The following is a 13,177-nucleotide window of genomic DNA, read 5'->3' as shown; positions in this document are numbered from 1 at the left end:
CAATATACGGGAATCAATCAATGTGATACACCATATTAACAAATTGAAGGATAAAAACCATATGATAATCTCAATAGATGCAGAAAAACCCTTTGACAATTCAACACCCATTTATGATAAGAACTCTCCAAAAAGTAGGCTTAGAGGGAGACTACCTCAACATAATAAAGACCGTATATGACAAACCCACAGCCAACATCGTTCTTAATGGTGAAAAACAGAAACCATTTCCTCTAAGATCAGGAACAAGACAAGGTTGCCTGCTCTCACCACTATTATTCAACATAGTTTTGGAAGTTTTAGCCACAGCAATCAGAGAAGAAAAAGAAATAAAAGGAATCCAAATTGGAAAAGAAGAAGTAAAGCTGTCACTGTTTGCAGATGACATGATACTATACATGGAAAATCCTAAAGATGCCACCAGAAAACAACTAGAGCTAATTAATGAATTTGGTAAAGTAGCAGGATACAAAATTAATGCACAGAAGTCTCTTGCATTCCTATACACTAATGATAAAAAATCTGAAAGAGAATTTAAGGAAATACTCCCATTTACCATTGCAACAAAAAAGAATAAAATACCTAGGAATAAACCTATCTAAGGAGACAAAATACCTGTATGCAGAAAACTATAAGACACTGATGAAAGAAATTAAAGATGATACAAACAGATGGAGAGATATACTATGTTCTTGGATTGGAAGAATCAACATTGTGAAAATGACTATACTACCCAAAGCAATCTACAGATTCAATGCAATCCCTATCAAACTATCAATGCCATTTTTCACAGAACTGGAACAATAAATCACACAATTTGTATGGAAACACAAAAGATCCCGAATAGCCAACACAATCTTGAGAAAGAAAAATGGAACTGGAGGAATCAGGCTCCCGGACTTCAGACTATACTACAAAGCTGCAGTAATCAAGACAGTATGGTATTGGCACAAAAACAGAAATATAGATCAATGGAACAGAATAGAAAGCCCAGAGATAAACCCACGCAAATATGGTCACCTTATATTTGATAAAGGAGGCAAGAATATACAGTGGAGAAAAGACAGCCTCTTCAATAAGTGGTGCTGGGAAAACTGGACAGCTACATGTAAAAGAATGAAATTAGAACACTTCCTAACACCATACAAAAAATAAACTCAAAATGGATTAAAGACCTAAATGTAAGGCCATACACTATAAAACTCTTAGAGGAAAACATAGGCAGAACCCTCTATGACATAAATCACAGCAAGATCCTTTTTGACCCACCTCATAGAGTAAGGGAAATAAAAACAAAAATAAACAAATGGGACCTATTGAAACTTAAAAGCTTTTGCACAGCAAAGGAAACCATAAACAAGACTAAAAGACAACCCTCAGAATGGGAGAAAGTATTTGCAAACGAAGACCTAAATAGACATTTCTCCAAAGAAGATATACAGATGGCCAACAAATACATGAAAAGATGCTCAACATCACTAATCATTAGAGAAATGAAAATCAAAACTACAATGAGGTATCACCTCACACGGTCAGAATGGCCATCATCAAAAAATCTACAAACAATAGATGCTGAAGAGGTTGTGGAGAAAAGGGAACCCTCTTGCACTGTTGGTGGGAATGTAAATTTATACAGTCACTATGCAGAACAGTATGGAGGTTCCTTAAAAAACTAAAAATAGAACTACCGTGTGCCCCAGCAATCCCACTACTGGACATATACCCTGAGAAGACCATAATTCAAAAAGAGTCATGTACCACAATGTTCATTGCAGCACTATTTACAATAGCCAGGACATGGTAGCAACATAAATGCCCATGACAGATGAATGGATAAAGAAGATGTGGTACATATATACAATGGAATATTACTCAGCCATAAAAAGAAACAAAATTGAGTCATTTGTAGTGAGGTGGATGGACCTAGAGTCTGTCATACAGAGTGAAATAAGTCAGAAAGAGAAAAACAAATACTGTATGCTAGCACATATATATGGAATCTAAAAAGAAAATGGTTCTGATGAACTTAGGGGCAGGACAGGAATAGAGACACAGACGTAGAGAATGGACTTGAGGACATGGGGAGCGGGAAGGGTAAGCTGGGACAAAGTGAGAGAGTAGCATTGACATATATACACTACCAAATGTAAAGTAGCTAGCTAGTGGGAAGCAACTTCATAGCACAGGGAGATCAGCTCGGTGCTTTGCGACCACCTAGAGGAGTGGGAGAAGGAGGGTGAGAGGGAGACACAAGAGGGAGGGGATATGGGGATATACGTATGCATATGCCTGATTCACTTTGTTGTACAGCAGAAACTAACACAACACTGTAAAGCAATTATACTCCAACAAAGATGTTAATAAAAAAAAGAGTTAAACATTTAAAAAAAAAGCCATTTTTCTCGTTCCTCCAGAACTCTGTCTCTGTATTTCTTTTCGACATTGATTCACAGAGAGCCAAGATTTTGGCAACAACAGCTCATTTCTTTTTAGTGCTGAATAATATTCCATTGTCTGGATATATCTTAGTTTATCCGTTCACCTACTGAAGGACATCTTGGTTGCTTTCAAGTTTTGGCAATTATGAATAAAGCTGCTACAAACATCCGTGTGCAGGTTTTTGTGTGCACATAAGTTGTAACTTTGGGTAAATACCAAGGAGTGTGATTGCTGGATCATACAGTAGATAGAGTATGTTTAGTTTTGTAAGAAACTGCTAAATTGTTTCCATAGTGGTCTACCATTTTGCTTTCCTTTAAACCTGTTTTTCACATGACATTTTTACTATTAAAATTTCACCTGGATATACCTAGATGGTCTGGTCTGGCCTGTCCTGGCCTCTTCAAATAGTTTGCCTAGTACTCGGTGCAACTTTTGATCTAAAGACAATTCTTCAGGTAGGAAATTTTCTTTATTTCTTTAACAATTGTTTCTCCATGGCTCTGTTCTCTACTTCTGGAATGTCTATTATGCAAGTATGCAGTTGACCCTCCAACAACATGTGTTTGAACTGCATGGGTCCCCTTACACGTGGTTTTTGTTTCCAGTACTAAATACTACAGTACTACACGATCCATGGTTGGTTGAATTGTGGATGCAGAACCCCTGATATGGAGGGCCACCTATAAAGTTATAGGTGATTTTCGACTGTGGGTGGGTTGGTGCCCCTGACCCCCCATGTTGTTTAAGAGCCAACTGTGTTTGATTTCCTGGGCATTTCTTCTCTCCCTCTTTCTTTATTCTTTTTCAGAGTTATGGGGAAGGTTTTCAAAGCAGTCTTTCTTGAGTGGTTTTTAATTTAAAAGTAAATTTCTTTTTTTGCATATTTCCCAAACTCACATATGGACTGACCTTTTGAATATTATTTAGAATATAAATTTGAGAATTTTACTAAGTGTCTGTTTTCAAGATTCTAGCAATTCTGGTAGTAAGGATACAATACCTTATATCTTTTTTCATGTGTCTAGTAATTTTTCTTTCTTTATTCCCTTTACAGAAGGACCTACCTAGATCTATGTTTGTTTGGGATTAGAATTTGAAGTGGTTCTAGAAAAGATTATGCAGATTATTTTCAAGCATATTGGTTCCAGGCAATGGAGAAAGGAAAAAAAAAGCCCACTTGTTTATGGTGTAGTTTTCTAGGTAGGGGCATCCAGTTGGCCATGATTAGTGCAGGGAGGGCTCTTGAGAGAAGTTTGCCACTGCGCTGGGCAACTTCTTTTCAGTATTTATAGAGGCAGCTCAAGGTTTGCTGGAGGAATTTCTCCTTTCTCTAACTGGCATAAGCACACAGGTTAGGAACCTTGTGGCCAATGTCTCTGCTTTTATGTGCAAACCAAAAGATGGGCTAAGTCTTGGCCAACTACCTTGCAAGCAGACACTTTTGCAGTTCCCAGCATCACCCAAAATGTTTCCTGCCTGTGCCAACCTCACCCTAATGCATAGTCCTGGCTGTCTATCATGGGGCTTAGGGTGGCTCTGCTGGGGCAGCCCCTCAGTTGGGCTCCCTGGTGATGCCCTTCCTTAGTCAATACATCCATCGGTCTGGTTCCATCTGCACTAGATCTTGTAGAAATTCCTTACAGTTTCTGGACCAGAATTTGGGACAGAAAGGAGTTAAGAGGATGGGTTCAAATTAAGATCTATAAGCAAAGATCAGGGAACTATAACTTGACAGGTCCGAATACAAAACTGATTTATTTACCGTGTCACCGCTAGGTGGTGCCACCAATTAGTGAAAACAATGGTTGCTGTCATGGGACAACCGAAAACCACTTGCAGCCAGTAGAAGCACAAGTTTGTGAGCTTGTAGGGAACTTGTGTGCACTTGTGCACTTGTGTATAAGTGTGTGCACACACAACTCTTGGTGCATGAGTTTGCTCTCCGTGCAATGTTGGTTTACAAGTGTACACATGTGTGCAAGTCCATGCAGAGGCCTGTGCACCCTGGAGAGCATGGGCGTGAAGCTAATGATATGAACTCCAAAAGTCTTGACCCATCAGCCGTATGTATTGTCTGGAACTCTGGCCCCTCATCTTGGAAGGCTGCTTGTGGAGCGTGCAGAAGCCCCGACCCTAAGGGAGATATACAGCGACAACGCCACGGGACAGCTTTTCTGAGGCAGGGAATCCCTAGATACAGCCACACATCCTCTAAGGTCATCAGTCCTGCAAGCCCTCCAAGGAGGTCTCAGTCACTTGTGATGTCCTGGAGGACCATGGTCTGAACACCTTCCCGAGTGCCCAAAGCTTGCAATCAAATGCCCACCTTAGGATTGTATCTTCTGTCCAGATGGGGAGTGACCCTGCACTTAAGAAAATAAATGTGTGTGTATGTGTGTGTTGGATGGGGAGCTCCCCCAATTCCCTGCCCCCCACAGAGTCATCCAAATCCACACACCCTTTCCCTGTTATCTCTGTGGACGGTCCTCAGCTGATCTCAGCTCTCACTCTGGAGCTCCCCCTCACTCCAGGAATCGTGCTGTCTTGATCATTTGCTGTCTAGAATAGCCCACAAAGCTGGGGTACCTTAGGCAAGTCCCCTCCCTCAGTTTCTCTGGCTCTCAGTGAGGGCTGGGTCTGCGTGATTCCAAGAGGCCCTTAGTGCCGACTGGAGTTCTGCCAGTGGCAGGGCCCTGCCCCCCTCCCGTGGCTGGTGTGGAGTGGGAGTCTCCTTGCAGAAGCTCCCAAGAAGGAGAAAGTTCTGTTTGGCTTCCTCCTCCTCCTTCCAGCACACTTCCCTCCTAACAGGCCCCCAGGGAAGGCAGCTGGGCTCGCAGGCCTCTAGAAGCCACAGGAGGGAGTTCTCACTTGAGCATCATTAAAAGTTCAAGTGGCTTCCTCCCTCCACACGCACCCCCCCGCCCCCCCGCCCCAGGGTGAAAGCCCCAGGACTCATTAGGCCCGCTGCCCCCAGAGCCCAATTTGGTTGAAGGGAATGCTTGGCTTTTCCATCCGGAGGAGGTTTGCCCTAAGGGTTTGGGGCTTCCCTGAGAGAGCTCGTCTCAGATTGAGGTCAGAGAGGGAAGGTCCCCAGAGGTCACCTCTTACCCTGGCACTTTTCCAGAGGAGGAAACAGGCTGCAGGGGAGGGGCTTGTCCAAGGTCCCACAGAGGTGGGCTCACTGTGGAGGGCCCCCGGGCGTCCGTGGTCTCAGGATGGAGATGCAGAGCTGGGGGCTTCGGGGAGGCCCTGCAGCATGTGAGCAAGAGCTGTGAGAACAGTCCGACAAGCCCACAGCAGAAGGGGCTGCCCGGGGAGATAGTGGGCGCCCATCCCTGGACATGTGGGTGGGACGGGTAAGCGCTTGTCTAGATGAACAGAGGATTCAGGACCAGGACGGGGAGAGGGATCCGAAACTGCTCAGGTCCTGCCCCCTCTGTAAATTCTCCCCCAGGCAGGAATGGCGTGTCACAACTGCTGGGCAGGGAGGCTGGGGTGGAGCGAGGGCCTGCCGTTTATGGCCAGTTGAGCCTGTTGGTTGGAAGCCAGGAGGCTGGCACTGGGCCCTCTCTGACCTCAGCGGCCTCCTTCCTGCCTCCTGCAGCCCTGGGCTAACACCCAGACCCTCTTAGCTCCCAGATCCAGCAGGACTGAGGACGCAGAGACAGTTGTTCAGCTTCCCTGGATGATAAAACCCTGCCTGCGGGGCCTGCCTGAGGTCCGGAAGTGTGGGACAATTGCACGATAGAACCTGACTAGTCCAGGAGGCCTCTGTGGGCTGCAGGACAGGGAGCCGCAGACTCTCAGATGGCACGAGGTCTCCCAAGTCGACTGGTGCAAACTGCACTACCTTAATATCAGTGGCAAACGTGTCAGGACCTGGTTTAAGTGCCTTATAAATCTTAACTCCTTGAATCCTCAGAAAACCCTATGAGGAAATATACTCTAATGAGCCATTTTACAGATGAAGAAACTGAGGCACAGAGAGTTTAGGAGACTTGTGCACAATCACAGGGCTAGTGAGTCATGTGGTTCGAGAACCCATGTGCTGTGCTCTAAGAGAGGAGGGAGCAGAGGCCCAGGGAGGGGACAGAGCTGGCCCAGTCACTTGGCCAAACAGCAGGATTGGGGGCGTAGACTCTTATCTCCAGCCTCCGGCCTCTCCCCACCCCGCAGCCCCTCCTTTCAGCTTCTCTGTCCCGACCAAGCCTCGCTGTGGGCCTCCCCAGAGCTAACAGTGGCCAGGCCTCCCCTTGGCTGGCAGCTCCAGCCCAAAGAGGCTGCACCCACATTCCCTGGCTGCTCTCCAGCCCACAGGAGCTGAGAAAACAAAGTCCAGTGACTGTGAGGGCTGAGCAGAGGCTGCCGAAGGGGAGGAAGCAGCGAGGAGCCACCGAGCGGAGGCCGCTGTCAACTCCCAGATGCTGGGCCTCCTGGGGAGCACGACCCTCGCGGGCTTGATCATAGGCGCTGCTGTGGCTACTCTGCTGCTGCTGCTGCTGGCCGCCTGCTTGTACTGCAGGCAGGAGGAGCCTGACGTGGAGAGGAACCACCCCGCTGCAAGGAGAAACCGAGTCCGGTGGGCCCAGCCTCCGATCTCCTCAGGCCGGGGCCACCTGGGACGCTTGCACCATTTCCGTTATTCTGGCCGTGTGCCTCACATGCCCCACACGGCCCTCCATCACCACCATCACCTCGCCCACCACCACGCCCACCAGGCCCAGCGAGGCCGCCGCTGATGCCTGAATGGCAGCCTGCCCCACCATCACCAGGATGCAGGGACCCCGAGGTTCCCGTGCAGAAGGGCACCTCTCGGTGGTGAACGTCAGGACATGCTTGGGCTTCATTCGCCTACTGTGCCCTGTGTGCTACGGAGGCGGAGAACTGAGGAGCACCAGGGGTGGCCCTGCGCACACCGGAGGGTGACAGGGCTGAGAGCAGGGGTGGCGGTGGTCCTTTGGGGGCGGACGCCACCTTGTGACTGTAAGTCCCAACGGGCACCAGAAGTGACGTCCAGTCTGGTGCAGGTGCACAGGGGTGTGGGGATGCGCAGAAGGTGTATCCTGCTCTCTCCGAACAACCAGGCCTCTGGCCGGGCGTAGCTGGGAGGCGCCCTGGTAACGCCCTTTCATTTGCAGAAGGCAGTTTGAGGCTGCACAGTCAAGTCAATGGTGCCTTAATACAAGAAAATAAAAACCACTAAGAAGCTTTTGTGAAGAGGCTCTTGATTGTAACTCAAGTGGGAGGGAGGGAGCGGCCAGCCCTGTGTCTGCCTTGCCCTGGACCTTCCTCTCCGGTGGGAACGAGTGCCTGGTGCGGGCCCTGCAGTGGGGGAGATTGGGCGGCTCTGCAGGGCTCGTGGACAGTAGGTGAGAAGGCCTGGGGCCTGAGCTCTGATGAGGGGGAGGTTAGGGTTTGCAGGCAGCCCTGCCCAGAGAGGGCTCATAGCGAGGAGGAGCGAGGCCGTCCAGGCTGGCCCCTGGGCTCTACCTCCAGGGCTCTTTTCAGTCCATCTCTAGGACAGACTGCGCTCTGGAATTGCAGAATCCCCCTTCCATGGGCTGTGCTGAATTAATGTTTCTTTGGTAACTGGGTCAGGGTTTCCTATCCAGGCCTTGAGTCTCCAGCCAGCCTGACCCGCCCGTGCGTGGCTGGCACTGTGTCTGGGAGGGAGGGTGTGGTGCTGGGTGGCCTTGGGAGAGAGCTCGCCTCCTCGGAGTCTCAGTTTCCTCTTCCCTAAAATGGGATAGATGACAGAAACTTCTTGCCAAAGCCTGGAGGCCTGTTCCCAAATACCCCAGAACAGCTGACGGAATTCCAAAGTGAGCACGGAAATCTTGTTCTGAGGCCTTCCCTGAGGAAGGAAGTCCTGTGAGCCAGGGTGGGAAGTGGAGGGGGAGAGGCTTGGGGGCCAGGCCAGGTGGTGGGGAGGGGCTGGAGAACAGGCCAGAAAGTCCGGGGCCTGGTGACTGACTCACTGGAACAGAATGTCCTGTTTCTTTTCTATTTCCTGGTGGATTCTCTGTGAGGGCTGGGATGGGAAGGGGTGGGAGGGGGAGAGGGAGGCAAATTCACACTGAGAGCTGGACTAGACTTCAGGCTTGGGAAAGTGGATCGGGGTCTACGGTGCCTTTTGAACCCACCTCCCCTCCCCTCCCGCTACGGCTGCCCTTAGCTCATCCCCAGCCTGGATTCCTGCCACAGGCCCTCCGGGTCTGCCTACCTCCAGCCCTGCCCCTTTGTGAAGCGTCCCCACACTGTAGCCTCCTCACTGCCCTTGGAACAAAGTCTCTGCCCCTTGGTTGGCCATTCAAGGCCCCCTGGTCTGTTTCGTGCCTACCCGTGTTCCTTTTGTCCTATCCGCACTGCTCCAGTCCTCAGGCTCAGAAAACACCCTGCACCTTCCCTTCTCTGTGTCTTTGCCCAAGACGAATTCGTTACTCACTCCTATGGGTTTCCAATTTATTATTATTATTGTTGTTGTTATCGCTACTTCTGTTGGCACACTGAACACACTCTCTTTCCCTAGAGATTTACGGCAAGATTCAAAGGCCCCTGCCCTCATAGGTCTGAGAACTCTTTGAAGGCTCCCCACCGCCCAGGGTGGAAGCAGTCCACACAACAGATGCTCAGGAAGGATTCCCAGAGCCTCATGCTCTCTAGAAAAGTAAATGTGCTTGGAATAACTACTGCCAGAAGCTTGGGGCTTCAGGGACACCAGGTATAGCAGTAGGACCCTGCAAGGATTAGGCCGTTGAGCTCCTGGGGCCTTGCTGAGGGAGCTTGTGTTCCTACCCTATCTCCCCAGTGTTGGAGGTGTGTGGAGGTCTGTAGCCTGCTGGCTTGGACCATGCCCCCCATCCCTCTGCAGAGCCCCATGTCAGCCTTGGCTGGCCTGTCTTTCCTAAGTGTGGCTTCAAGCATCCTCTGGGAGAACCAGGATGCCTGCCATCACCTTTTCCCTTGTTAATATAAGTGGGATGTATGGGGGACTTCCCTGGTGGTCCAGTGGTTAAGACTCTGAGCTTCCACAGTAAGGGGTGCAGGTTCGATCACTAGTGGGGGAATTAATACCCCACATGCCACGTGGTAAGGCCAAAAACAAAAAACAAAAAACCCCACTATATACATACATATATATTTTTATATATATATATATATATGGAATGTATGGGGCGTGGTCTTTCTTCTGACCAGTAGACAGTGATGGATGCTGGGATGACAGATGTGTGTCTAAGTGGTAGACATCTTTGGGAGCCCCATTGCATCTGGGGCTCATGGGCAGGGACTGTCTATCATAGGATTACAGAACTCGCAAGAAGAGAAAATACCTGGAATAAACCCTTAGGACAAGCAGTTCCCCTGGTGCCCTCCATCTCCCAAACTGACTAATTGATTTTGGTAATTCAGTCTGAAACCACAGGCCCCACAGATTGGCTCATCATGTTTCCTGTCTCCTTCTTCTGGTCGCCCCAGTTAATACAAATAATTCGAAGTGTCCAGCTTCCTGTCACAGCCCCCGCTGGCTCCGGGCTCCTCCTCTGTGTGGGTGTCCGGTCATCTTAGAAAAGGGAAGAGAGAGAATTTAGCAGGGTATCATTTACTCCGAATAGTCACTCTCCCATTCTGTGTGTAGGCAGTTTCCTACAACTAGTACCAAAGAAAGTTCACTGGGCCTTGGAGAAATTGAAAAGGACCCAGGCTGTGTGACCCTGGGCTAGGCCTTGGCCCTCTCTGGGCCTTTGCACTCTGATCAGTAAAACTGTAGAAGGAGGCAATTGCTCTGTGGACTGGTGGTACCTAGAGAGAGCATCGAACTAAGAGGAAAGGGAGGAAGCCTCTCCTAGACTATTTGGTACTCTAGTTATCACTACTAACTAGCAGTAGGCTGTGGGCAGGTCATTTAACCTCTGTGACTATGGGCACTGTTATCTCTGAAATGGAGATAATATCACTTCGCAATGTTGCTGGAACCATGATACTAGATAGTGCCTGACTGTGTCTAGTACCTGGAATTCTTGTTTCTCACAATACCTTTTCTCCAAGGTTGGGTAAAGTGGGGCTAATAACCCAGTCTACTTTCTGGAAGTGGTGGTGGTCTCAGGAGGTGTTGGCTGTGGAAGGGCTGTGACCGAGTGACAGTCAGGATGGAGCCCCTTCTGGCAGACTTACTCATGGCCTGGGCCTGGCTCACCCCCTCCCCCGAGCCGGTGAAGTGGAGACCCTGGCAGGGAGCAGGGCTGGAGTGGCATGGGTGTGCACGGGGGTGAGGTGAGGTGAGTGCAGTCACCAAGGGGGCCGGCAGCTGTGCGGGTCCTGGGCCCTCACTCACAATTGGAGGAAGGAATGCAGGAAGTGCTCACAGCCGCTCAGACATCTCAGAGCCTCGTCCCCGGCAGGACCAAGGCTGCGGTACCCTGGGAATGAGTGTGCCATGGCCTGGCCCCTGGGGTGGCCACCGGCTCAGGAGCCCACGGCACTGCGTACAGCCAGAGCTGTCCCTTGCGGAGCCCAGGGTAAGTTTTCACGGCAGCTGAGTGTGAGCAGCTGGCACGAGCAGGCAGCGAGGCGGGCTGCGGGGAGGCTGGAGCAGGAGACGGAGAGAGGGACTAAGGAGCCCACAGTAGTTACTGAAGGCTCAGATATCCCGCCCGGAGCATGACCTGCCTTATCTAAACAGCACTCTCCCAGCCCGTGCAGAAAAGGAGGCCGAGTGAAAGGGCACTTGTTTCCTAGCAGCACTCCCTGCATCTGGCCCAGAGCTGCCATTGTCTCCTCCCCACTTTCGTCCCTGCCCCCAGCACAGGGCCAGGGGTTCGAGAGGCAGCAGATAGGCTGATTCAAGGACTGGCCCAAGGTTCATCCAGGGGAGGAGCCTGGGCTCATCTCGGATCCACAGGATGGGGAGTATTTTGTCTTTTGTCTGAGTGTACAAACACTCGTGAAATCCATATGCGTCATCAGAGGGCCGGGTTAGTGAGGCTCCCTCTGAGCAAAGTCTTCTGCCTTCTCCTTGCAGCCCCCTGCATCCAGGGAGTCTTGAGCTCACATCTCTCAGGACAGCGCTTCTTCCAGAGCTGCCAGGGGAGTTGCCCATGGCTCTTAGAAACCTGGCCCGAGGCTTAGAAAACAGTGACAGAGACCCACTGAGGTCGGAGTAGAGCCATGTGGGGCACCCAACGGCCCAGAGGGGGCACCAGCCAGGGCCTCAGACCGGTATCTTCTTAGAAGACCACAGGGAGAGCAGCTGGAGGAGCAAGGGTACCTGCCATCACCAAGAGCCCCTCGCTTCGGATGGGGAGCTAAGGTCCGAGACGCATCCCGGGTTGCTCAGCGGGTCAGTGGCCAAACGGGGCCATGGAAACGGCAGTGATTGGAATGGTGGCCGTACTATTCGTGGTCACTGTGGCCATCACCTGCATCCTTTGCTGTTTCAGCTGTGACTCAAGGACCCCGGATTCTCAGGGGAGCCCACGCCCTAGCTTCACGGTGGCCACGTTTCGCCAGGAGACTTCTCTCTCCACGGGGCCAGGTCATCATGCCCAGCCAGTGGCGGGTGTCCGGGACTTCTGGACCTTCATGTGAGACCTACCAGCCCCCAGGATTTGCTCTGCTGGTGGTCAGACTCATCTACCCCCCAGCAAGCCTTCTCTGATGACCCACTCCTCCAAGCCCGGCATTCCTGTCCTTCCCTGCCTGTATCCAGAAAACTGCCTGTCCCATCCCATCCCAGCTTGCCATGCCCTCCAGTCTGGGAGATCCATGGTGATGGGACCAGGTGGGAGTCAGCTCTGACCCCTGAGAGCTCAGCTGGACCCAACCCACAGGATGGGGCTTAGGAGAGGTCCGGAGCTTGAGTGGCCGGGCAGTGTTGGATGGCATGGTGGGCCAGCTCTTCTGAGCTTCATGGTGAACTGAAATATCACTGGACTTTATTGTGAACAGAGTGTTGGTTAACTCAAGTTATCCCAGGATGCCTATGAAACTGGTTCTATTGCCACCAGAGGAAGCAGCGCCCTCAGTGGACAGTTTTACAAACCACTTCTTATCTGTTCCTCTAATTGAGTCATTTTGCTACTTGCCTGTGCATATCCTGCAGAGCCCACCCCTGAGATCTGCCTCCTACCCTTTACCTGAAATCAGCCCTGAAATTCTGAAACCAAAGGGCTGCTTCCTGGGAACTGGCGATTTATTTTATAATTGAAAATGCATATCCTTTTATGGGTCTCCCAAGAATCAGAGTTGGGGAATCACAAAAGGAAACAGAAGAGAAAAATAGAGTCACAGAAAGTACAAGATGTTTTATTAACAGGAAAGCCAGAAAGAAGACTTTGAAACATATTTTGAATGAGACTTTATTATTATATTCTTATAGGTCACTTCTATTCTTAGAGACTGTAAGTGACTTGTGTCACTCAGGAATGATAGAAAAATGATAGAACTCCAAATGACAGAACTGAAAGTTAATTTCGAATAAGTTAAAATGTTATGTTATATTGACAGTATGTAACAAAGCTCTTGTTTGCATCACAAATAAATAGATGTTCAGTTTTTATTTATAGAAAATCTGTTTTCTCTGTACCCATGAAATAAATGCCGGGCCATATTTAGCATATGGTTTGAAGGGTGCAGAATTCTGAGTCTCCTGACTCATGTCTCCAGCCAGCCCTGAAGGAATGACTCTCCCAGGACCTGCCTGTTGAAGGGGGCAGGACTGACCTTGAGAGGAGGTCTG

At 49.9% G+C, this 13,177-nt stretch overlaps 2 protein-coding genes across 2 annotated transcripts; both read left to right on the top strand.

Annotated features, from left to right (window-relative positions):
- The first annotated feature begins 6,723 nt into the window (after positions 1–6,723).
- Positions 6,724–7,634, top strand: HRCT1 (histidine rich carboxyl terminus 1). Its single transcript, XM_068553360.1, has one exon. It carries the CDS (start codon positions 6,864–6,866, stop codon positions 7,179–7,181), a length of 318 nt encoding a protein of 105 aa, XP_068409461.1. The 5' UTR covers positions 6,724–6,863; the 3' UTR covers positions 7,182–7,634.
- A 3,273-nt stretch (positions 7,635–10,907) lies between these two features.
- SPAAR (small regulatory polypeptide of amino acid response) lies at positions 10,908–12,890 on the top strand. The gene is made up of 2 exons (XM_068553111.1): positions 10,908–10,958; positions 11,462–12,890. The coding sequence occupies exon 2, from the start codon at positions 11,800–11,802 to the stop codon at positions 12,025–12,027; it is 228 nt and encodes a 75-aa protein (XP_068409212.1). The 5' UTR covers positions 10,908–10,958; positions 11,462–11,799; the 3' UTR covers positions 12,028–12,890.
- Positions 12,891–13,177: the final 287 nt, after the last annotated feature.

This window comes from Eschrichtius robustus, chromosome 10, assembly GCF_028021215.1.
Source record: "Eschrichtius robustus isolate mEscRob2 chromosome 10, mEscRob2.pri, whole genome shotgun sequence".
Taxonomy (NCBI): domain Eukaryota; kingdom Metazoa; phylum Chordata; class Mammalia; order Artiodactyla; family Eschrichtiidae; genus Eschrichtius; species Eschrichtius robustus.
The sequence above is the reverse complement of the archived record's forward strand: the minus strand, read 5'-3'. Positions and strand labels throughout refer to the sequence as shown.

Excerpts from the sequence above, each read along its gene's own strand:
- SPAAR (XM_068553111.1), top strand. The coding sequence starts at position 11,800 with ATGGAAACGGCAGTGATTGGAATGGTGGCCGTACTATTCGTGGTCACT.
- HRCT1 (XM_068553360.1), top strand. The coding sequence starts at position 6,864 with ATGCTGGGCCTCCTGGGGAGCACGACCCTCGCGGGCTTGATCATAGGC.